Below are 23,427 nucleotides of genomic sequence, written 5' to 3'. Positions count from 1 at the left end.
GTTCTCTCCCGATATCGTCAACGGCAAGTCGCTATTAGCGGAGATATAAGGGAGATGTTCCACCAGTTCGAGATCAGACCGGAGGACCGACAGGCGCAACGATTCTTGTTTCGAAGCGATCTGTCGAAGGCACCAGATACATACGTAATGGACGTTGCAACGTTCGGCGTGACTTGTTCACCCTCTGCAGCACAGTTCATAAAGAACAGAAACGCAAAGGACTTCGAGTCTGAGTACCCCGAGGCAGCTGCTGCTATTGTTTATAACCACTATGTGGACGACTATTTGGATAGTCTGGACACTATCGATGAAGCCGTAAATCTAGCACTTCAGGTGAAAACGGTGCACGCCAAGGCTGGTTTCCACATACGGAACTGGATGTTCAGTTCTAAGGAAGTTTTGTCACGGGTCGGGGACTCAGCAGAAGATCAAGTAAAAAGCTTCAGGACACACACTTCCTCGACGTCCGAACGCGTTCTTGGAATGAGTTGGTTTCCCGAGTCAGATGAATTTACGTTCAGCGGACTCTTCCGGGAGGAGTTAATGCCGTTACTCGGAGGGAACGTTATACCAACAAAAAGGCAGCTCCTTCAGGTGTTGATGAGTATTTTTGATCCGCTTGGACTGGTGTCTCTCGTCGTGGTGCACGGAAAAATACTCATTCAAAATGTGTGGCGAGCAAACATTGAATGGGACTCAAAAATCAACAACGAACTGTTCAGTGAATGGCGTCGATGGATCCAGCTTTTGGACCAACTCAATGCCGTAAGAATACCGAGATGCTACTTCCCAGGATATCTTCCGGATAGCTTCAACACTCTGCAGCTACACCTGTTTGTCGACGCCAGCGAGGAGGCGTACGTAGCAGCCGCTTATTTTCGGATTGTGGATCAGTCGCAAGTTCTGTGCATCCTGGTTTCTTCAAAAACTAAAGTAGCTCCATTGAAGCCCTTGTCCATCCCCCGTCTAGAACTGCAGGCAGCACTACTTGGAAGCAGATTAGCGAAGTCCGTAGCGGAGAATCATACTCTACCCATCAAGCAACGGTTCTTCTGGAGTGACTCAACCACTGTTCTGTCCTGGCTACAATCCGATCAACGAAAATATCGTCAATTTGTAGCGTGTCGAGTTTCAGAAATTCTGGATTCCACGAAGGTCACCGAATGGCAGTACGTTCCCTCCCGTGAAAATGTGGCAGATGACGCCACTAAGTGGAAAGATGGGCTTCGGATCGACAAAAGTCTTCGCTGGTTCAGTGGGCCACATTTCCTCTACGATTCTCCCAACATGTGGCCCCAACAGAAGAAGCTATCTAGCCCAACTGCGGAGGAGCTTCGGCCGATGCACGTTCACAAAGAAATCATACATGATCCGTTGATACAGTTCTGTGGTTTCTCAAAATGGGAACGTTGTCTATGTGCAGTTGCGTATGTCCACAGATTCGTCGATCAACTGAAGCGGAAGACGAAAGGAGATCCAGACGATGCGGAAGCTAAGGAAGTTCAGCTCTTTCTAACCAGGAAAGAACTTCAGCGCGCGGAACACACAATCCTCAGGTTGGCACAATTGGAAGCTTTTGCAGACGAGGTCACCACTATGCAAACCAATCAATCTCTGCCATCAGACCAACGTCAACGACTTGAAAAAACCAGCAAGCTCTACAAGCTGTCGCCTTTCTTGGATGAGCGAGGTGTGGTTAGAATGGAAGGTCGTATCGTTGGTTTCACGGAAGCTGCCTTCGACTTCAAGTATCCTGCAGTGCTGCCCAAGAATCACTGCGTCACTCTGCTCATCGTCGATTCGTACCATCGGCGGTACAACCACTGCAACGGAGAGACAGCGGTTAATGAAATGCGGCAAAAGTTTCACCTGTCGGAGATGCGCGCGGCTTTTCGAAAGGTTCGCAAGATGTGTACGTGGTGCAAGGTGTTCAGGGCAACACCAACTGTTCCAAGAATGGCACTGCTACCTGATGCCCGAGTCACACCACGTGTCAAACCATTTAGCTTCGTTGGGTTAGATTACTTCGGCCCACTTTTGGTGGTACAAGGCCGTCACGAGGTGAAGAGATGGGTTGCACTCTTCACATGTCTGACCATAAGAGCCATCCATCTCGAACTTGTCTCCAGCCTGTCAACCGAATGCTGTAAGATGGCTATCCGCCGGTTCATAGCGCGGAGGGGGTCACCTAAGGAAATCTATAGTGACCGGGGAACCAATTTTGTTGGAGTCAGCGGTGAGCTACGGGAACAGCTCAAAGGAATCACCCAGGAACTAGCTGCGACTTTCACTAATACTGTCACTCAATGGCGCTTCAACCCACCAGCTGCGCCGCACATGGGGGGGTCTTGGGAGCGTATGGTTCGGTCCGTAAAGTGTGCTCTGGCTTCGGTATCCGTTGAACGTAAACCGAGTGAGGAAGTTTTGGTTACTTTGCTAGTGGAAGCGGAATCGGTGGTGAATTCGAGGCCGTTGACCTACATGCCCATCGAGACCTCGGATCATGAGGCACTAACGCCGAACTGTTTTCTCATGCTGAGCACAAGCGGGGTGAATCAGCCTCCGACACAGCTCGTGGACGACAAGCAGGCTCTACGTTCCAGTTGGTTTTTGCATCAAAGGCTGCTGGACCAATTCTGGACACGCTGGGTGAAGGAATACCTTCCAACCATCACCAAGCGGACCAAATGGTTTGTTAACACAAAGCCGGTCTCAGCCGGTGAACTAGTGATAATTGTAGAAGATCGACTCCGTAACGGATGGATTAGAGGGCGAGTGCTGCGAGTATTTCCTGGACGAGATGGCAGATGTCGCTGCGCAAATGTTAAAACGTCATCTGGTATTCTAAGACGTCCGGTGTCCAAATTGGCCGTCCTGGAAGTGGATGATACCGCTCGTGAGGACACGGAACAATACGGGTCGGGGAATGTTCAGGACGGAGCTGTAGTACCCTAGTTTCCCCCGGCACTCAACCGATGCGAGAACGAACATTTAAAATATACAACGATGAGCGATTGTTCAGGGACATGCAGTCAGTATTCAGCCAGACACCACACGATAGGGAGCACACGTTGAGCATAGCACAGTTAGTTTGTTAGTAGAAGCAGTATTTAGAAGATAGAATTTGTTGGACGGGATTAAACTAAAAAGGGACTGAAAATGTAAGTAAATGAATTTAAATGTTTGGATATAAATAACATGTAACTTATCACCTAGTTAAAACTTAACAACTACTCATGCAATCATACCTATGAACTATGTTTGTACTTAAAATTAACGAATTAAAAACGATTTACAGCTAAAAGCGAATTCCACCGTAAAAAGCGAGTTTTTGCTTTTTGGACGGTCCGAAAACCATCACCTGTCGCAACAGCGGGGATAAACACGAGTGGTACGATTTTCACGAAGTCCGTTTAGATGCTTGGTTTTGCTGATGATATTGATATAATTGCTCGTAAATTTGAGACGATGGCGGAAACGTACATCCGACTAAAGAGTGAAGCCAGGCGAATCGGATTAGTCAGTAATGTGTCGAAGACAAAGTATATGATGGCAAAGGGCTCCAGGGAGGAATCACCGCGCCCGCCACCCCAAATTTCTTTCGACGGTGATGAAATCGAGGTGGTTGATGAGTTCGTGTATTTGGGCTCACTGGTGACTGCCGACAACGACACCAGCAGAGAAATTCAGAGGCGCATTGTGGCAGGAAATCGTGCCTACTTTGGACTCCGCAAAACTCTACGATCGAATAAAGTTTGCTGTAACACGAAGTTAACTATCTACAAAACGCTGATTAGACCGGTCGTCCTCTATGGGCACGAAACATGGACCCTACGTGCAGAGGACCAACGCGCCCTTGGAGTTTTCGAACGGAAGGTGTTGCGTACCATCTACGGCGGAGTGCAGATGGAAGACGGGACTTGGAGAAGGCCAATGAACCACGAGCTGCATCAGCTGCTGAGAGAACAAACCATCGTCCATACCGCGAAAATTGGGAGGCTACGGTGGGCGGGTCACGTCATCAGGATGTCGGATAGCAACCCGACTAAAATGGTTCTCGAGAGTCATCCGACCGGTACAAGAAGACGTGGAGCGCAGCGAGCTAGGTGGGTCGACCAAGTGGAGGACGATCTGCGGAACCTACGCAGAGTGCGGAACTGGAGACAAACAGCCATGGACCGAGTGGAATGCAGACGGCTACTATGTACAGCAGTAGCCACCCCGGCTTTAGCCTGATCGGTACGGTACGTATATTTTTGATTTCCGACTTATTCAGGTAGTCAAAGCAAGAAATCGAAAGATAAAGAGTAGTTCTTTTATTCACGAAATGCGACGTGAGACAAGACACGACACTTATGGTTCTTACAATCGTCAAAATAATTAAAAAATACCCTAATGCCGACCAGTTTCAGGCTCGATGCGGCCCATCTACGGGACAATGTCCGACTGATTGCGGTGTTGTTCATACTAATCCGGGTCCGAGGAGAGAGAGAATGTTACTGCAGCTGTTTCGTGTCGGTGATATCGATTAGACTCGACATGATGAGAGGATCGTCTTCATTCATCAGTGGTTCTTGGGCATTGCTGATGAACATTGACTTCCATGTGTTTAAGTGTGAAGGTCATTTCACATTATCTCAATCTATTTCATATTTGGTTACCACCGTATGAGCTGCCACGCCCGATTCGTTGATCCTATTCGACACCACGGCATTCCTGTGTTCTCTAATACGGACTTTGACCTTTTGACGGGTTTGGCCTCTGTCTCCTCGGACCCGGATTAGTACGAAAAACATTGCAATCAGTCAGACAATGACCCATAGATGGGCCGCATCGAGCGCGAAACTGGTATTAAGGTAATTAAGGTAATTTTTAATTATTTTGATTATTGTTAGAATCATAAGTGTCGTGTCTTGCCTCGCGTCGCGTTCGTGAATGTCGTGATTGTTCTTACGGAAGCACTAAATACACCAATTGGTAGTGAGTAAGTCTTTTGAATGAAGAAAAATAATTGATGTTTTGTTGGCAAATCTAAGAGTCAAACATGAATTATTTGTATGGAGGCGAAAGGGATAAAAGATTTACTCTTTTAGGCAAAAATTTCCCCAGCAGCTTATAAACATCCTGTACGCCAAAACCACCACCAACCAAACTGTCAGCTACAAAAGTTCTCACCAACCAAATCTCGCTTCTGCTGCGCGCGATGAGGATGATGACGGTGTTGATATTATGGCGCTGCTGAAGAGATGACGACGATGAGCACATCCAGCCCATCTGCATCGCTCCTGAGGCCCTGAGTAGGAACTCCTCTGTTGCCGGTAATTTCTCAAATTATTCACTTCGTTGACCACACAAACAGAACCGGGACAGTACCGGAAGAGCAGTAGCAGCAGCAGCACCAGCGCTACCTTACGGGTCCGGCTTGATGGCTGTTTTCCATTTTCAGAGAAACGGCTTCAAAATCGAACTCGAATGGAAGCATATTTCAACGGACTTCAACGGAACCGCTCGCTCATTCGTCCGATTGTTCCCGGAGGCAGAGGCCTACCAACCTGCCTGCCTACCTCTATGGCTGTATGAGGATGGTATTGGACGGTCGGTGCCAAAAACAACAAACGAACTTTGTCCGTTGCTGCCGGCGGCAGTCGGTGGATGAGTTGGTTTAGTTCGTCCTGTAGGTGAGTGCTTATGTGTGGATTCCATGCTTGGTGCCAACGATAACAGGCTTTTTGTGCGGTATCTATCGATTTAATGGTGAATGCGTAGCTAGAGGGTGACGTTATGCTGAAGGAAGCTGAGCTCGAATCTTTGACAAGTGGTTTCAGCCTGACGAGTTTCAATTTTCTGTTTATGAAGCTCGCAGTAAAAAAACCTTAGCTGAGAGCAGGCTCTATCACAGTTAGATTATAATGTTAAAAGGTAAAGAAACAATACGTTGGAAATGCATGAGCGACTACCATTCGCTGGTACAGATTGTACTTCGGTATGGAATAAAAGTACCCATTGCCAAAAGGGTTCCATGTATCTTGCCAATCGTCATTAGTTCAACATCGAATGGAAGGCAGAGAAAACGTCATGGCCAAGCAACAGCCTACAAATGGGCTGAACGTATCATTGGATAAATGGCTTGCGAAAATCATCGTAGTTAGATTCATACCCAGTATCTAAATGCTCCGCATATCATGACAAAATACATTTTCAAGTTCTATTAAGGCTGAGTAGTCCAATAAGTCCATCATTAGTTTCAGCAGCCATCTTGGATATGCCGCTTGGAATTTTAATCTCAGTTACCAAAGCGAATATTCGGTTGAATAAGTATCGTCCTATATGCTCACTCGCAATGAGTGTGATGATACTATTACAGCTCAGTGATGAGTTATGTCACCTTAAGTTCCGGGCCCATTAAGCTGAGGCGATAACCGCATGGGTATTCAGCAAGACCATGCTAAGGATGACTGATTCGTTTCCTGGTCAATCCGCCAAGACTATTAAGGAAACCAAACTCTCCATCTGGAAGATGCCAGTTTCAAGCACTCCAACAGCCAAGTTATTTGTCGTTGAATTTCCAACCAATTCCGAACTAGACATCCACGACACATCTCACAGACATTCTTTTATACCCAATTACCTCGGCAGCATAATAGACATAGCTCAACTTCTAGCTGTCAGACACTATCTTCAAGAAACCCCATTCCATCGAAATGTCAAATTTCGGATTCCGCGGAGCATCTCCGACGACGAAATTGCTATAAATCATTTCGACTTATTTCGAGTCTTGAAGGCAAACCCTATTCCTACCATTGCGGGGGCGAATAATTTCGTGAATTCCGACAACGTCCAACTCGTCTCGTTGATGTTACCTTACCAATGGCAGCCTCCGAATGCCGGTCTCTCTCTCTGTGTGTATGTGTTGTGTAATGTCGTTTGGTTTGTTGAACTGGAAAAAGTAAGGCCATAGATCTCATCCCTCTGCCCGACCGGTACTCGATACCACCTCGTCACCAACTGGTTTGATGTGAAGAGTAAGGCTTTTGTATAGATGGGAAAAACACTTTCCTGTGCAGCAACGGTAACGGCGAATAAATGGATGTTTGGTACAGACATTTCAACCTAGCATTTTTCGCTAGTTTGGTCATGTTCAGATGTACGATACCGGTAAATAGTGTATATTTGAAAAACAAAATTTTTGAAAATGCTAATACAGTCACAGATCCCTTGAAGCTGAAGATGCCGAAGCGAAGTTCTATGCATTCCAACTTGAGAAATCCCCAAAAGATTTCATGGTGGAGTCCTTGGAGAAATCTCTGGATGAACCACAGGATGAAGATGTAAGATGTAAGAACGATAAGTGTTGTCTTGTGTCGCGTCGCGTATTGTGTGTGCACAGGATGAAACTAAGATGATCAATAATTTTTAATAAATTATTGCTAGAATACATCATGACATTACAGCCACTGGCGTAGGCAGCTTTTTTTTTCTTTTTCTCACTCAATCTCGTTGATAAACACGAGAAAAGGTGAGATGAAAAGGGGGCAGCTGCCCTTCTTCCATCCATCTCATTTCCATGTTTGTTTAGGAGAGTAAGAAAAGCAGAATAAGGAAAAAACTAGTGATTACACTGAAGTTTTTTTTTACGCGGTCTTTTTTTACGCGGTTTTTTTTACGCGGTTTTTTTTACGCGGTACCGCGTTAAAAAAACCGCGTTATTTCGAAAAACCTCGTAAAAAAACCGCGTTATTTCAAAACCCGTCGTAAAAAAAAAACCGAGTTTTTTCAAAAACACGCGCAAAATAGTCAGGATTACATCTAACATGACTTGATTTTTTTGGACTTTTTTTACGACGGTTTTTGAAATAATGCGGTTTTTTACGACGTTTTTTTTTAAATAACGCGGTTTTTTACGCGTTTTTTTTACGCGGTACCATTACCGTCGTAAAAAAAACTTCAGTGTACATCTGAGATTCCCCTAAAACTTGCTGCTGTGATTGCTTCAGGGATATCTACGAGGATTACGTCATTTTTTTAGAATGCACCCTGTAGTTCCTGTTGGAAGCCAATTTGCGATTTCATTAAGAAATCACGCTGGGATTGCTCTAGGAATACTGTTGAGATTTTTTGTTATTTACAGAAATTCTTATTCATGCTGAGAAATACTTGAAGGACTACCAAGAGCAATTACTGATGAAATCCCAGCGGAAAATGCTTGAGAAATGTCCGCAAGAATTCCTGGAGAAATTGTAGTAGCAATATCTGCTGATACTGAAATTCCTAAAGGAATCCTTGCAGTGACCTCTACAGGAATCGCAAGAGGAATTTCTGTATAAATCCCATCAGGCATTTGTGGAGAAATTAAAAGATGATTCTCCCGAAGATTTTTCTAGGAATATACTTCCAGAAAGGTTTGATAAATTTCTCTAGAAATTCCTGCTGACATTGCTGAAAAAATATCGTGAAAGATTCCTCCAGGATTTTCTCCTATGATACCTCCAGGAAGGATTTTCACCTGTAATACATCCAGGGATTGCTCATGAATGTCTCCTGGGACTTCTCCAAAAAAAAATCCCCAATATTTCCTCCAATGATTTTTTGTTTTAAGAAAAGTTTTAGACATTACTCTCGAAAATCCTTCAGGATTGCCTGCTGGAAATCCGCTAGAGTTTTTTCTTGAGACACCTTATGGGATTTTTCAATGGAAACCTCCAGAAACTCCTTCTGTGCCCCCTCCAGAGGTTTGTTTTAGTTCATCCAGGAATTCCTCTAGAAATTTTTGCAAGGATTTATCCCAGTGTTCATTTGGCATCACTAGTAATTATTATTGGGATTCCTCCTACAATTTCTGTTGGAATTTATTCATGTAGATCTTCAAGAATGTAGAATTCTTATTGGGATTACTTTATGAATAATATTATTCTTGGGATTGCTCCAGACCGATTCCCATGGTAGACATTTTTTGTAGGGATTCACCAGGGTCTGCAGAGAATTTTCTAGGAATTCCTGGAGGACTCTCAAAAGCAATTAAGAAAATATATTTTAGATAACTATGCTTGAGAATGCCTAGTAAGAACTCCAGAAGGAGGAATTCTCGGAGGAATCTCAGAAATTAAGATTTTTTTTGAGAAATGTTCTGGAATTCCTCCAGAAATACTAGATGGAGTTATGCTCGAATTTCACCTTGTATCTTTCTAAGAATTTCTCCAGAAATTGCTCCGGTGATTCCTGTAAGGGTTTCTTTAAGGACTGTTCTAAGAATTCCTCTCGAAATACCTCCAGAAATTCTGGCTGGGATCCTCCCGACACTTTTACTATTATTATTGGTCTTAAATCATTCTCGAATTCCTGGAGGATTTCCAACAAAAAATGCTTAGTAATCCCAGCAAGACTTCTTGGGCGCCGCAGCATGGTCGTGTGGTTCTTATCTTATAATATTCAATCTTGGATAAGAAAAGCCAATCACCCAGATATTTTCAAATCGATTCAGGTAGGAAGTAAGATGCATATTTTTAACACAATTACTGCTTCAAGAATACTGCACAAACAATTACTTTAAAAAAATAACTTCATGAATTCTGAAGTTCCTGAAATTTCTGATATATTCAGGATTTTTTTTTAAAGTTGCAGAAGCGGCATTCTTGCAGAAATCCTTTATATGGGTTCAACAATTCTTTTAGTATGTGTTGGGTAGAAGCTTCGGACTTCGATATAGAATCGCACCAGGGGTTACTGTGCTGAATTCTTAAAGCTATGGGAAGATTTTATTAGTTTGAGAATATCATTTCAACGTTCGATCTACTTACAAACTGGTCCTTTTAATTCCAATCTAGCCCAACAAATATTCAATACCGTCTTCAGTAAGGTGATGACCGGTTTACCTAGAAACGGTTCTTTTTAGATGATTATCTAAATTATACAAATTGCACTTACTCTATATTACTAATGATAACAGAATTAGAGGGGTTAGAATTCTGTCCGAACCTTCGTGGTTACACTTAGCCTGTACTAAAGAAATTCATTTTAAGGATCACACAATGCATGAAATTTCATAAACCTACAGTTTATAGTTCAAGCACTTCAATGCAGGCTGCTACGCGTAACTATTAAGTATCGAAAAGGTATTAATATCGGCAAGTTATTTATGTACATAGATTAGCAAACAGGTGCTTTACTCATCACATGGGAAAGAATAAACAATTTTCATCTCTCCACTCTGCCTTGACGTTTTGTCTGTCAGTCATTGCACGATCGTTGACGTCCGTGACCGATGCCGATGACGTCCGTGACCGATGCCTATATCCCACGGATCCTATTCGTTATCGATACCTACAGTGCTGCCAGTGTCGCCAACAGTATGTATATCATTCCATGTATTTTCTTTGAAAATTTCTACAGGAGTTTTTCTAGGGATTCTTTCAAAAATTCCTTCGAAAAGTCCCCTTGAGATTTATTTTCAGAAGCTTCTTAACCTATCTATCAAAGGAATTCTCTAGAAAATTGTCTAAGGGTTTCTGCAGGATCATCACCATGTCAAGGTATTCTTAACAGAATTTCAGCACTTTTGTTTTGTTTTCTATAAGAAAGAAATTTCTATGAAAGCAAAACAAAAACTGTATCAAAATCGATACTTAATTGCCCTTCAATTGCAATTGAGTAAGGCGACATGCACTGGTAATGTCACAACAGATCTAAAAACTGGTCGCAGTAACAGACCCGAACAGGAATAAAAAAAAAACAGAATTTCTTCCGAAATTCCCTTTAAGATTGCTCCAGAAATTCATAGATGAATTCCTTCAGATTTTTTTTTTTTGAGTAATTCATCCAAGGATACTTTCAAAATTTCACTCAGATTTTTTTCTTTTGAACTTCTCCAAGAACTCTCATAGATGTTTTCCAGGGTTTCTCCAGAAAGTAAGTCTTTTGAATATTCCCCTAAAGATTTTTCCAAAAATTGCCATCCAGACTCTAGAGATTTCTACAGCAGTCCTTCCGAATTTCTTCATAGATTCTAGCACAAATGCTGGATTCTCAGAATTCAATTCAAATTCTCCAAGGATTCGTTGAGAAATTCAGAAATTTATTCATGAATTCTTTCAGAATATGTACCTCATAGATTTCTTCAGATATTCATCCATACCTAAATCTCCAGAAATTATTGCACCCATCCCTCCAGTGATTAGACAATTTCCAAGAGATTTTTTGAAAGTTTTTCTAGGAGGTTTTTTCAGAAGTTCCTTCAGGCATTACTGCATAAACTACCTTTAGGAATTATTTAGGGAAACTTACGTATTCTTGGCAGTTTTGTTCTCTTCGTCATGGGTTTTTTTAACCTGCTGAACTCAGAGTTGGCTTCAAATCCTTTCCAACCAAACTGAGTTATTTGCGCAAATTTCAGACAATTTAGCCCACAAAAACCCCCAATGATGAAGTAAACAAACCTGCCGATAATACCCTTCGTCACCCTATATCATTATTCATATTTTTTTTCAGAAATTTTTGCGTTAATCCCTAAGGATTTTTTCCGGAGATACTCTCAGGAATGGCTTTAGGACATTTGGTCGAATGACATTTGGTCGAATGACGTTTGGTCGAATGACATTTGGTCGAAAGTACGTTTGGTCGAAAGGACATTTAGACGAATGGACATTTGGTCGAAACCCATTTTTTGGAAGAAGAAGCATATGACATTTAGTCGAATGGACAATTCGTCTAATGGACATCTGGTCGAAAGGCACTAACCGATGAAAAGAGATTTAATTGGAATTTTTTTTATAGATTTCGGTATCTGAATTTATTTGTGACTGAACTTATTTGGTTGAAATTATGCTTGGTCGACGTTAAGCCGTATAGCAATTTAATCATATTAGTAATATCAAACATTAAACAGCAAATATTTCATTCAAGGGTTTTTATTATTATGGTAACTTGTTTTGCAATGTAGTTTTCGTTGGCATTGGTGAAGTAGTTGACTTTCCATCGAAGATTTCTCCTTATCTTAATTATTGGTTCTTCTTTCAAGTTTAATCATTTCATTGCGTTTTTGTGTAGCACATACTGGCTTATCCATCAATGGTTTCTCCTTCTTTTCAACATATGCTGTTCTTTCAAGTTTGTTATTTGTGTTGACAGTGGACGTTATGGTTGTGATTTTTTTATCGATGATTTTTCCTTCTTTCGAACATAGGCTATTCTTTCAAGTTTCGTATTTCTACTATGTTTGAATGTTATAGCTGCTGTCTTTTTCTCATGTATTTTTCCTTCTTTAAAACATAGGCTATTCTTATACGTTTATTAACCCTCCTAGGATGTTAGGTAATTCGCCCCACGATGGCGATGCACGTTTAGCGTGCCTGTTTGGGTCATACTGACCCCAACATCGTTTTCCTGTATGCTGTACCAATTGCTGAATGTTTCAGAAGAAATTTTTCCTTTTGAACACAAGCTGTTCTTTATGAGCTGATGCCTTTTTTCGATATTTTTCCTTCTTTCAAACATAGGCTGTTCTTTCAAGTTTACTAATTTCCAAGCTAATTTCATTGCGTCATGTACCAACTGCTGATTTTTTTCATCAGTGGTTTTACCTTCTGGGGTTTTGTTCAAGTTTCCTGATTTGACTATGTTCATATGTTACAGCTGCAGATTTTTCATCTGATATTTTTTCCTTCTTTTAAACTTAGGCTGTTCTTTCATGTAGTGTTGCACTTGAACTGAACAGGAGTCGAAAATAATATAAATGCTTTCAATGTTTTGATTGAAACGCAGTAGTAATTTAACTTGCGTGTCAGAGCTTACTGCTCAAGAACCCCTGTTCAGATACAGTAGAATAACTAGCCACAGAAGCTCAATGCCGCGACTGTTCGTGTGACTAACATCTAGTTTGCCACGCCCTAACAGCGTCTGCAGCGGTACTAGAAGTGTCAAGTTTATTTTGTTTACCAAAACAAAAGGTACTCTACATGTAGGGCACTTAAAAATAGTAAATTATTGCAGTTAAAGTTATTAAAATAATTAATTGAGAAAAGTGACTACAGCGCCATTGGAGTTCTAGTGTATTTATATTTCAGATACCGATTCAGCTCCGAACTCATATGTGCTTACTGTATCGGTATGTTATGCGAATAAACTGGTTCGGTCACCCGGAGTTTCAGAAAATCCGTAAATATAAATATAGGGTATTGGTTCCCTTCTTAAGCATGTGGCTCCCATTTTCATCCTACGAAAATCAAAGGATTTAAGCACTGTTTGTTTTGTTTCTTATTTTTGTATTTTTTGTTAGAAGTGAGCACCCATGAAAACAAAAAGAACGGAAACAATCGGTGCCGTAATCGCTTGTTTTCGAATAGGATGAATATGGGAGCGTGAGATTAATGATGGAACACATACCCTACATTGTGGGGTTGAGAGGGGTTGAGGTGTAAGAAAGTGTGATTGATGGCCATCACTTTTCGAGATTTTTTTCTGGAATAGCCCACCAATAAACTGATGACAATACTGATTGGACAAGACTATTGGTATTGGTTTATGATCTTTGATGGTTATTGTAGCTGACATGCCGAATATGTTCCTGAAAATCCGGATTTTCCGAAAACCACGGTAATCAAACCGGTTCACTCGGATATGCTCCCAATAAAAGATAAGTTTCTGAATCGAATCCCAAGATTATTCAAATCTTTGAAAAAAGTGGTGGATATATAACCATTTCAGTTTTGAGGATACCAGGGTTTCATGCGGGCATTTTTGCTCGCGTTTCAACTTTCAACTGAAGAATTTTCAAATATTTCTGATCGCAGCGTGCCGAGTTTAAACTTGAACGCGTTTAAATGCGTCACTTTTTTCATGTTATCCTGTTATGGTAGTATCAATCTGCAAGCAAGTATCATCACTCTGGTGTGTTTTCGGACATTTCCATTAACGAAGTAAATAGGTACTGCTAATTTGCATTGCTCTAGCAGCAAATGCCACAAGCCGCAGAGCAATATTGTTGGCAACGAAATGAAAGTTTTCCAATGACAGGTTCAACGAAAGTTTTTTTCCGCTGATCTGCGAACGTCTGCGTAGCCCACGGTGTGTCTGGTAGAACAAATTTATTACAAAAAAATGGGCATCGCTAATTTTTACGCTACGTGAAAGTTGACGCTACCAGCTTTCATTCAAGCCCAACATCGAAATATTCCATCGAGGGAACTTTTTCATACAAAAATTGGGTATGTTTGTTAAGTAGAAATGGGGATTAATTTGGAATGGTATGGGGAAAAACAGTATTCTGAAAAAGTTGTTCGGGATCCCTCGGTGGATTTTTTTGGGGAACACGTTAAATGAAAGCTAGAAGTCCATATTTTCGAAAAACGGCGGATTTGGCGATGCCTAATTTTTTGTGATAAACCTTCACCATATGCACGCCGTGAGCCTCATTAACGTCGGTATTCTGTTCACGAGCCAGGTGCGCAAGACGTGTGATTTGATTTTCCAATCGTTATCCTTAAATCGTTGCCTGGTCTGTTGCTGTTAAATCAATTCGTTATCTCTTGTTTTGCTTTTTCTGGTAGGTGACGATTTAAAGCAGGCTTCCTTACCGGGGCTGCTCTGCTTACATGTCGCTCAAGGGGCTACCACCTTGGGTACGCTCCTCCCTATTGAGTATCCGGAACGTACCAAGCTGAAGTTGGAAATACAACAGTGCGCGGACTGCACTAGCTGCTAAGCACATAACTCTTATCTAGCGGTTTTTGTCATCGACTGGTCTAGTGTCTTTTCATCCGTTAGTCCCTTTCGACAAGATGTCAATTCGACGAATTGCCCCTTCGACTAAATGTCATATGTTTCCTACTCCATAATATGGGTTTCGACCAAATGTCCATTCGACCAAACGTCCGTTCGACCAAATGTACTTTCGACCAAATGTCATTCGACCAAACGTCATTCGACCAAATGTCTTTCGACGAAATGTCATAGATCCCTCAGGAATTCCTTAAAACTCTTGGATTTATTTCTGGATTTCGGGTTCTGATGCTTCTCAAACATATAGCTGAAGAACAGAATGCTCTATAAAGCTAACCTTTCGAAATTTTGTCAAGCCAACTTAATTAATGATCAGTCAGACTGTCAGCTTCTTACAGCATTCCGTTTCCGAGATATTTTTTTGGGAAATGCCAGAACCTGACTCCGGATAATAGAATACCGACCTGTACATTCCCGGGCAGACGAGAATATCTGAATCATATCTCAAATCGAACACTTTTTGCTGTCATAGCTCGATGTGATTTTGATTAGTTATTCAAAATTCTAGCGAATATCGCACGAATAGCTCAAAGTGATATGATATCAGTTTTTGTTCTTGTCGAAATAGCTGAAAATTTCTTCATAAGAACAAGTTTAGCTCTTCTGCACGAAATGGAACACATACACCCATAGAGATGGCTCAATGTTAGTGAAATGCCTTGTGCCGCTTTCTGAGCTGTGGAAACGAAGAACCGCATGCTCTTATTCCCATCTTATATACAACAGCGAGCCACAGTTGAGTGGTAAGCATCGCCGTCAGTGGATCCTAAGGTCATAGGTTCGATGCTGGATGCTGCCATTTTTTTTATTTTTTTTTTCTAGAAAAAAGTGACAAATCTTGTCTGCTATTCTTTTGATCTTGTAATATCTTAACGAGCTATTATTGAGTAGTTCACCATATTAGATTTTGCTATTATTTCTGTTCTTTTACCTCTTATATCAATCAAACCAATATCAGTTTTTGCTCTTCAGTAATTCAATCAATCATAACTGAATATGCTATTCATCAGATTTTTCCACCTACTCGGGTTCCTTAGTAATTTCTCCTGAAGTATCTCAAGGAGTAGGGGTAGGCGGGGCAATATGGACACCCTAAGGTTTTTGCCAACTTTACCTGGCAAGATGTAAAAAAAGTTTAGTTTTTTGATACATGTATCCTTTTAAAGTATATTTAGCATCTATTGCATAAGAATGCTCACGAAGAAAAATGATTTATCCACTTCAAAAAATGTTTTGAAAAATGTTAGTTTTTCATGACCGTCCTCAAGCATACGGGGCAGATTGGACACCCCCATGGGGTAATATGGACACCATGAGACTTTTACAAATTTCGTACATTATCTACACCTATAAAGTCATTTCATTACAAAACAACTATTATGGATGAATAATACGCTGAAGTAGTTCATTTTTTTTTAATTCTTAATTACTTTACCTAATTTACAGCTCTTTTGTCCACTAGGGTACTACGTGAGCGATTCCAATTGGACGCTGCACTTTCACTTAGTACAGCGCCTAAATGTATTCTATTCTACTTTATTGAACTGCATGCCCTTTGTGCTTCTTTCACTCTTCTACCCTGTCCATGGTAGAATGAAGAGCACGATGATGCTGATGTGCGGCTGTTGTTCCTTTTCCAGTCCGATTGGGGATCCATTATGAGTTGCGGTTCGCCGATATCCAAATTTCAGGTCCGTTAGAGCTATATGTTCCGAAGAGGGTCAGGTGCCAGCTGCTTCAGGGGGGAAGAACAACTGACGAAAAACTGCAAGTGCCGGGGCTGGGTTCGAACCCATGACCATCCGCTTATGAAGCGAACGTGTGGACCACTGCGCCACGGGCCCAGACATGGTTCATTTTTGTTCAGTTAATTTAAATTCAGGCTGTTTTGGATAAAGCTTCGTTTTTGTCAGCATGTACAGCTGTGCCTGGAACAACTATTTTCCACTTCTGTCGTTTTTTGACCAATTTGTTTCACCCTATGTCTACTATAGTGAACATTTAACCGAAAATATACTGAAATCGAAGAATTTGATTGGTTTGTGTTATATTTTTCCCTTGCCGCTTCTTTCAAAAAGGTGAGTGTCCATTTTGCCCCGGCAGCAGAAGATATTTCCAAACTTGATTTTTGATATAATAAAGAAGAAAATGTAAACGTGTTAAGCATGTAGATACAGCAAAACTACTTGCATGTGTTCTAGAAATATCAGGTTTTAATCGACCTGCAATACATTAATCACTAAATCTTATTTTAGATAGTGTGAAAATTATAATTTCCATGCACAAAAAACGGAGGATGCAACTTTTTCGTGTACAATCAAGTATAATTTCAATTTCGAATGTTTATTTCCTGAAACTACGTTTTAGACAAATGGACTATATTCTCCATTCATTAAAAGTTCAAGAATGTTCGCATATTTCAAAATATTGAGGGTGTCAATTCTGCCCCGGGTGTCCATAATGCCCCGCCTACCCCTATCTTCCGATATTCGCGTAATGATTCGTTAAGAAATTCGCCATGATATTTCTTTGAAATTGTTTCACGGATTGTAGTCCAAGAATTTGTGGGCTTTTTGGTCGTACCGTTTCGTAAGCCTCAGAGTATGGGCTCGATACCCGCTCCAGTCGGTGAAAACTTTTCGTGAAACGGAAAATTCTGCACTAGGATACTGGGTGTTTCGTGTGTTATCCGGTGTCTCATGATAGTGATTGTTCAGTCTGTGCAACCTTTGGTTGATGTCAGAAAATTTCAAGTTGAAAGAAAAAAAAAACAAAAGATTTTTTCTATGCTCCAGGAGTTTCCCGTTTTTTTCTACAATATCATCCAGGGCTTCTTCCAGTAATTTTGTCTGAGATGCCTTGAAAACGTCTTTCACTAATTTCTAATGGACGAATATCTCAACGAATTTCTCGAGTTTTCAAAAGAACTCCTTGTATGAATTCCTACAGGAACTCTTAAAGAATTTCCAAAGAAGGCATTTTTGAAGTAATTTCTAAAGGAATTTTCGCAGAAAAAAACCATTGAAATAAATTTGAAGAAATTTATCAATGGAATCACAGAAGAAATCCTTAAAAAGCTGAAGCAAATCATGAAGAAATTCAAGAAGGAATCCCACAAGGAATTTCTGGAAGAATCCATTAAGTCATAATTAACTTTTGTTGGAATCTAATACTCCTCAAAGAAGGGGGAAGTAGGAAAATTATCAAAGAAACGGTGGATAGAATACACACTAAATCTATTATTGCCTGTTCGGTACTTTTTTGACGAATTTAGAACATCGAAACTGTTTTCGAAAGAAAAATGACCGAACTCGATGTTTGAAATACAGTGTGTAGCAAGTGTGTGACAAGACCAATTGAATTTCTTAGAGAGTCATTATTTAACAACACAAAAACAACGATGACCTTCTTTCCCAAAGTCCTGATCTTGAACGGCTAGTGACTAGTAATGCGATGACGACTAATAACCTTAGATAGGCTTAAACAATCGGGTTGTGATCTATTTTATGTTGTTCGGTGTTGATTTCAGTTCTATCAATCGGTGGCACTGTTTCAGAGATACATAATTTCTGCAGAAATCCTTCTTTAAAACTTCCGAAACTTTTTCTGAAATTATTCCTGGAGGAATAATAATAATAAGAATAATAAGAAACCAAAGGACGGTCCGCAATAGAGGTGGCTGAGCAGCAGCTTGGCAAAATCATCGACTTTGCGTCCACTAAGTCGAACATAAGCAAGGCCCTGAAAACGGCCTTGCTTCGACTTAGGGTGTCGATCGATGATGCCAAGCAGGAGCACGCGGCACTCGCGTTGCTGACTGCGGCAGCAGCGGAGCCTGCAAATGAGAAAGTGCCGAAGTTTACCCAAACGGAGGCCTTCTCCTTCGCAGGAAGTCCGAAACAGGCAGAAGCGACTGCCCGCGACAAACGGGGCAAGCAATCGCAGAAGCGGGCGAGGCAGGCGAATCATTACCCCGAAAGTCGGTAATAATGCCGGAAGGTCGGACCCGGAAAGCTGGAAGGGTGGGCCTGAAACGGCTGGCCCGTCCCGGAACGATGGGAACAAGGAGTTGCGACCGCTGGTGGGCCCTCAACAGCCACAGAGCAGGGTGATCCAAGGGTAGGACCCCCCTTGTACTAAGGTAGAGCGGAAGTGGAAGAAGAAGGTGAATCCGCAGGTAGTAGCGCAGGACGCCAAGCCAAGGCGTAGGAGGGCAGGTGCCAAGCGCGAAAAAAGCGACGCGATCGTCATCAAGACGGAACAGTCCAAGTACTCGGACGTCTTGAAGACGATGCGAAGCGACGCCAAGCTTGAGGGTCTTGGAGCCGACGTACGCAGTATTAGACGTACTCGTACGGGCGAGATGATCCTGGACCTGAAGCGCCAGAAGGAGCACAAGGGCGCCGCCTACAAGAGGCTGGCAGAAGAGGTCCTTGGTGAGGGCGTAGAGGTGAGCGCCCTTACACATGAGGCGACTCTGAAAGTCAAAGACATTGACGAGATCACCGAAGTGGAAGAGCTCGTCACGGCACTGCGGAAACAGTGTGATGTGCAGGTGGCCGCTGCAGCCGTTAAGCTACGGAAGGGGCCAGCAGGGACACATATTGGTTCAGCTACCTGTGGCGGACGTTAAAAAGTCCGTTATAGTAGGGCGAATAAAGGGGGGGAGGGGGGGTTTTAGTGCGAATGTCACCTGACATTCCACGAGCCACTAGAGGTTTGTTTTAGGTGTCTGGAACCAGGATACAAGTTGTGGGACTGCAAAGGCCCTGACAGGCACAAACTGTGTAGGCGATACGGCGCTGAAGGTCATAAAACCCAAAGCAGAACGAGTCCACCCATCAGTATGATCTGTATCGGGAAATCCGCGAACAACAGACATCCGACGGGTGGCCCAAGGTGTCCGGCCTTCAAGAAAGCCGCAGTGAACAACAAACCACTGTGCAGGTAACGCAGCTGAACCTGAACCACTGTGACGCGGCTCAGCAACTGCCTTATCAGGTGGTTTCTGAGTGGGAGATGAATATCGTCATCATAGCGGACCCATACCGATTACCCAAGCAATACACATGTTATATAACAGTTACGGCAGCGCAAGTTTTGGTTGTATAGAAGTTTATTTGACGTAATTCTAACACAATGTCAGAATAACGTTGAATTAATTTTTCTACATCTAAAACTTGCGCTGTCGTAACTCTTATATAGCATGTGTGTTGCTTGGGTACCTAGCAGCAACGGCAACTGGGTCGCGGATGGGTCCACAAAAATGGCGGCTATATGGACGACGGGTAAATACCCCGTCCAGGAGTTGGTGTCTACTATCTATGAGGACTTCGTGGTCGCCAAAGTAAACGGGGTCTTCTTCTGTAGCTGTTATGCGCCTCCGCGGCGGCTGATCAAGCAGTTAACGCAAATGCTAGACCGCATAACGACCGTGCTAACAGGGCGAAGGCCGGTGGTAATAGCGGGTGACTTTAATGCCTGGGCCGAAGAATGGGGAAACCGTTTCACGAACCAGCGGGGTCAGATCTTGCTAGAAACTCTGGCCATCTTAGATGTCGACTTGGCTAATGTCGGTACCAAGAGTACCTATAGTCGAAACGGAGCGGAGTCAATTATTGACGTGACCTTTTGTAGTCCTGGTCTAATAAGTAATTTGAACTGGAGAGTAGATAATAGCTACACTCATAGCGACCACCTGGCGGTTCGCTACAGTATCGACTACAACAACAGCAGGCAGCGGGTAGAGGAAGAGGCGGCTAGGCCAAGACTAAGCCCTCGCAGGTGGAAGAAATCATACTTTGACGACGAGGTATTTAGGGAGGCGCTCCGCCGTAAGCGAAACCTACTTGGTTAAGACGGCGTCGAGCTGGTAGCGGTGCTCTTGCATGCATGCGATGCGACCATGTCTCGGCGAGTCCATCCTAGAAATGGGAGGCCACCGGCTTACTGGTGGACTCAAGCTATTGCGGAATGCGGACCTGCGCCGCGCCTGCCTACGAGCTAGGTGGAAGATGCAGCGAGCACGGTCTGAGGAAGAGCGAAACGAATGGTGGGTGGCGATCGCCGCTGCAAAACCCGCGCTGAAGACCGAGATAGCACAGAGCAATCTCCAGAGATGTTGGAGGGATCATCGAGGGGCTTTTTCCACACCATATCCTAGTCCTTGGCCTCTTTTCGTAGCCGGGGACTGGGGCTGAGGAGAGAATCACCGATGTGGAACATGCGTGTAGGCGATTGCACGATCACTTAAAAGCCAGATCTCCAAAGTGGAGCTCCGCCGTCGATGTCATCAGAAGGCGATAGTGATGAAAATTCGGGAGGGAACGAAGAAGAAGGTTGACCACATTTAACGCAGCGGCTGGAACGAAATCTGCAAGCATGCTTTATGCAGGAACCTGGAAGGACATCGTGTAATAGGCAGGCCCATTGGATCATGGTAGCGCAGCCTCAACAAAGAAACAAATCGATGAAAATTGGACCGGGTCCAAATTTTAAAAACTGACATCACTTCATGGTACCACCGGCAAAACTTCACGCTCCCGATGGATTTACTTCCAAACGCGACAGACTGAACACACAATTTATGCGGTGGGACTACCCGACGTTGCGTTGTTATCAATTGGAACCGACGACGAGACAGCAGATAAATGGGAACCAGTTCTAGGCAAGTGGGGGGTAGCATCCAGACCCGGAGACAAAGATCTCCCCGAAGCCATAAATTTCCACCGATAAAAGTGTGAAAATGTGCGCTTTTTATTGCGGCAAAACTTTGTTCCGAAGAGGTGGAACACATGTTTCACAACCCCCGCCGCCCTCGCTTCTGTGCCGCACTTTTAGTTACGTTCTACGCACATTTCCGCAACATTTACTGCGGGGGAAGTGTTACAAAAAAAGGAACAAACATTTCGATTACATTGTTATACTCGTCGGGGTGTTGAAGTGACCACTCACAGGGCATTTCCCGGCAAGTGCCGGTTGGGTATGATGACATATGTTTTGGAAGGCAACAATTTCCAACACCGAGCTAAAGTGTAGTCCTTCACTTGGCATCATCCCTTCCTATCAGTAACCCGACAAGTGTTGAGAATGTTTCTTCAAATATTTAGTGTTGCAACAACACATATATTCTCTGAAAAGGGATTCTGTGAAAATTTCACACAACATAAATTGGTTTCCTTCCTGATGTTCCTCGTAGCAAAGGAAGCGAGTAAGGTAGTTGGATGAATGCACCCGTAAAATGAATATTTTGGATTATATAGGAATTAAAGTTTGAATTGTCACATATTTGAAACGTCAAAAATGTGGAGCGGACCTGGTTGGATGGTTAGAACACGTGACTATCAAGCCGAGGACCTGGGATCGAATCCCACTCCCGACAAACTCACAAAATGTGAGTTCTTCCTTCGGAAGGGAAGTGAAGCGTGGGTCCGAAGATGAACTAGCCTAGGGCTAAAAATCTCGTTAATACAGATTAAAAAAAAAACGTTAAAAATAAGTTCATTACAGGCAAAACAAAAAAAAGCCATACATTTACAGGAACAAACCATGTACAATAGTGGAATCAAGTTTTGTTCGATGCCTTCAGGGGACGAAGATGGTCAAGCAGCTCCTTAGCTTGGAGTAAAGAAGCGCCCGTCTAGCAAATTGGTAGTCGTGGGTTCGATTCCCACCAGAGCACGAGGATTTCTTTTCATAATTCAAATCTCAATTTGATCATCAAACATGTGTTTCTGTTGTGTGCATGAATGTCAAAGTAATCAAACGTTGTGATTTTCACTTGGTTTGGTTAGCCAAAGCAAAAATCGAGAAATTGACAATGTAGTTTTGTATAGGTGCAGCCTAGGTTTACAACTGCCCCAAAAAGCCCTCTCCCATAGGACACATAAGTTTTTGTCACTTGATACACGAAAGAGAAAAAGCAAAGCACTTTTTTTTTCAAGTGTTTCGCAATAGTATTCACTGGTCCCTTCGCATACGTTTGGTCCCTGCAGGCTAGTGTCGGTCGGTCAGTTTGGACGGGGACACTATGCGGTGAAAATTCTACTCTTTCTGGTTTTGGGCTGATGCAGTCGCTCTAAATTTGATATTTTCAACTCTTGAAAGCAGATACATCCACACACACGAATGAGTGGTTAGCAACTGGCAATTGTGAGTGTTTGTCTGTGTGAAGCGAGTGACTGGTTGCGGCACACGTACGTACAGTAATGAAGAAATAGTTGAACAATTAAAAATACTTCCGGCCGAATGCGGTGCTTCGGACTGGTCGAGTTAATGCTTGTTGTGTGTGCGATTTATGGCTGCAGGGGCCTTGAAATTTGGCGAAATAAATGTTGTCGCAGTGGCGTTTTTTTTGTCATAACATTTCTAATCATTTATTCAAATCTAGTTGCACAATCATTGCAGGGCCGGAGAAGTCGGAATAGAATAGGAGAATTGTGCACCATCATGTTTAAACCCTCTCTCTCTGTTTGGCACGACGATTCAGCTAAGATAAAACCTGCGTTTTTTGCTAAGCGTTCTATGAGCAGCATAACCAAGCCAGGGATTCAGGAGAGTTAAGGATTCTATCATTTTCTACCATGACATTAGCGTATTAGGATCAGTGCTGAAAAATTCATTTCGTCATATTTAAATTCAATCACCTACAGCTCATTT

At 42.6% G+C, this 23,427-nt stretch overlaps 2 protein-coding genes and 1 long non-coding RNA gene across 4 annotated transcripts in view; 1 reads left to right on the top strand and 2 right to left on the bottom strand.

Moving 5' to 3' along the window:
* Positions 1–23,427, bottom strand: part of LOC109399616 (uncharacterized) — a 578,312-nt gene that overhangs the window by 324,282 nt on the left and 230,603 nt on the right. The gene's annotated exons all lie outside the window — the stretch shown is intronic.
* Positions 55–2,955, top strand: LOC134290965 (uncharacterized). The gene has a single exon (XM_062858200.1). The coding sequence runs from the start codon at positions 55–57 to the stop codon at positions 2,953–2,955; it is 2,901 nt and encodes a 966-aa protein (XP_062714184.1).
* Positions 9,668–10,345, bottom strand: LOC109414967 (uncharacterized). Of its 2 annotated transcripts, XR_009999312.1 has the most exons (4): positions 10,050–10,345; positions 9,922–9,996; positions 9,795–9,869; positions 9,668–9,739 (listed from the first exon to the last, which is right to left on the bottom strand). It is a non-coding gene; the product is annotated as an uncharacterized LOC109414967 (long non-coding RNA). The 2 variants fall into 2 exon arrangements; XR_009999313.1 differs by having other exon boundaries at positions 9,922–10,345.

This window comes from Aedes albopictus, chromosome 3 (genome assembly GCF_035046485.1).
Source record: "Aedes albopictus strain Foshan chromosome 3, AalbF5, whole genome shotgun sequence".
NCBI lineage: Eukaryota > Metazoa > Arthropoda > Insecta > Diptera > Culicidae > Aedes > Aedes albopictus.
The sequence above is the reverse complement of the archived record's forward strand: the minus strand, read 5'-3'. Positions and strand labels throughout refer to the sequence as shown.

Bases quoted from the DNA above. Each gene is read 5' to 3' on its own strand.
- LOC134290965 (XM_062858200.1), top strand. From the start codon at position 55: ATGTTCCACCAGTTCGAGATCAGACCGGAGGACCGACAGGCGCAACGA.